The sequence below is a fragment of the Montipora capricornis genome, chromosome 8, assembly GCF_036669925.1.
Source record: "Montipora capricornis isolate CH-2021 chromosome 8, ASM3666992v2, whole genome shotgun sequence".
NCBI lineage: Eukaryota > Metazoa > Cnidaria > Anthozoa > Scleractinia > Acroporidae > Montipora > Montipora capricornis.
In genome coordinates, this window is record NC_090890.1 from 38,745,021 (window position 1) to 38,747,520 (window position 2,500).

General features: G+C 40.4%; 1 protein-coding gene across 4 annotated transcripts in view; it reads left to right on the forward strand.

Annotated features, from left to right (window-relative positions):
• LOC138059473 (sodium-coupled monocarboxylate transporter 1-like) overlaps positions 1-2,500 on the forward strand; it is a 28,436-nt gene that overhangs the window by 19,540 nt on the left and 6,396 nt on the right. For all 4 annotated transcript variants that reach the window (XM_068905100.1, XM_068905099.1, XM_068905098.1 and 1 more), the window contains one exon: positions 1,944-2,185. In XM_068905100.1, the coding sequence (XP_068761201.1) occupies positions 1,944-2,185 (242 nt within the window). The remainder of the gene's footprint in view (positions 1-1,943; positions 2,186-2,500) is intronic.

The window sequence follows — 2,500 nt, forward strand, 5'->3', positions numbered from 1 at the left end:
AGCGATATTTCTTGTTTACAAACATTGACGTCACATTTCTTTTGACATTCAAGTTTGCCAACCACGGAACAAAATAAGTCATTGTTTCAACAGCCAATTAGGCTCTGGTTGGCACATTAATAACAATGGGTGACGTCACGAGAAACATCGCTATACAATATCTGCCCTATTATGTTTGGCAGTCTCGGGGCAGGGATGGTATGATCCCATGCAATAAAGCTCCACTTCTTCATTGTCTAATACTGTCGGTGGCAGATGATGGTATCATTTATGCTGGTACTCAAATCGTTTTTTTTTTACACAACTTCCAATTAAAACAAAAACGTTTGACCAGCTGTCAACCTTGCATGTAAAATTCAAAACTTGAAAAACATGCATAGGCACATCACGTAGGTGGCTTTTAACCGGTTACGCCATCGGTAGGGGTGCAGCACCGAAATGATGTGCAAGACTGAGGATAGGGCTTCAAACCGAAGCCGTCCTCAGGTTAGATGCATGAAAACGTCAAAGGACGGTGAAGTTAAGCCGTCAAGTATGGAGCTAAAGGAGCCCGGTGTTGTGGTCTGTCTTCTGTTGTGCATCATGGTTGGTAAGCTGTTGTGGCGCTCTGTAAGCTTGACTGGCAAAGTTAATAAGTCAACAACGACGTCGACAAGAACGTGAATGGACGAAAATGAATGGCTTAATAAGCAATAACAATGGCCCTACACGTATTACATGTGCACCGCACGTGCAATGCCCATGCACTAACGGTGCGTGTTCATTTGGTACATAAAATCACCAAATGTGAGGATACAGGGGAGTACTTGATGATTGGCAATGCTTTCACGCCGATAATTAACTCTTACGCAATTTCAGAAAGTCCCGAACAACTCGGAATAGTAAATGATTATAATAACACAACGTTACATTTTTACGATGACATAGTCGGGCATCCTCCTCTCGTTCTTTCTTAAAGCTAATTTTAAAATGTTCATTCACACAAACATTCTCTCCAACCCAAAAGCATCTGATCAAAGGGCAAAATTAGAACAAGCGAGAGCAGTCACAAACGTAATCGTAACTATTACAAAATTCTCGTATCTAATTGCTTACCAACAACCTGGTTTCAGTATTAATCATAACCATTACAGGTTTCTCGAGTTTGATTGGTGCATTAACTACTTTATTTTTCACTAATTATTGTGTAGGGTTGAAATCGAACAGTGAAATCGGACGTACATTTGGCAGTAATCGGATACCTGAGATCGGACAGTTACATCAGCCAATCATATGAAGTGCACTCAGCTTAATCCACCAATCACAGAATTTATCACAACAACCATAGCAACATCACTTACCTTACCAAACTGGGAATTTTCCAAAGTGGACGAATTTATAACATTAAACAGGGAAAAAGAAGTGTATTTATTTTGTTTTCTTGGTAATTGTAATGATTATGATTAATTGGTGACAGGATTTCTTGTCATCCGATTCGGTCTGTAATCATACTCGTGATTAAACAAATCGGACTCCCGCTACGCGGTCGTCCGATTTTGTAAATCACTCGTATGATTACAGACCGAATTGAACTCCACTTAGTCCTATTACCATTAATTATTAATAGGGCAGTTTGTAATTGGCAGTTGTACGCGTCATCAAGTGCGCGCTAGTTGTTATTAATCTTTTTTTTTTTTCAGAGCTATAAGAAAAAAAAACAGCTGTTGAAGAAAAGTTGAGCAGATCAAGCTATAAAAATAGCTACGATTAATTGATAATAGGATTTCATGTCGTACAATTCAGGGTGTGATCGTACTCGAAATTTCAAATAAGCCTCGCGTTCACGGCCTATTTTGAAATTACTCGACGCCCGATTACTCTCTGAAGTGTACTCTAGTCAGTCCTATTACCATTATTAATCTCAAAAGTGACTTTTAACTGACCAAGCGATTCATTTTATACAGGGTTTGTATGTTGGAGTTGTTGCTAGTCTTGCTGTGACCTTCTGGGTGTCGATGGGCCAACTTTCCTTTCCGCCTGACCGAAACCCAGCTCTTCGTTCAGTCGAGGAGTGTCCTTTCTATCAAGACGCTGTGGCAACCAATTCTTCAATTTTTAACGGTACACGTGGCAATAACCAATCAGCAGAGATTCTTTCTCAGTATGTGGACGGATTTATCGCAAACTCCTTTAAACCACATACGGGGTAATAAGATCAATGCATTTTACATAACCATAAGCCCATAACTGCAGAGGTGTTGATCTCTCTCATTTGGACTTGGCCCATCAGCTTACGGTATTATCTAGTTTAGAATACAGGTCCCACCGAATAATGGCCAATCAGATTTGTTCCCTAATGATCTCGAGTCTTCTGATTGGTTCGCATTCACGTAGCCGCAGGAGGGATTGCTGGTGCTAAAATCAAACGTGGAACGCAATGCCGTTGCGTTTTGTTCCCGCAAAAATCTAGCAGTAGCCGTATACTGATGGGCCTCGTTTCATCGTAGACTTCTAATGTATG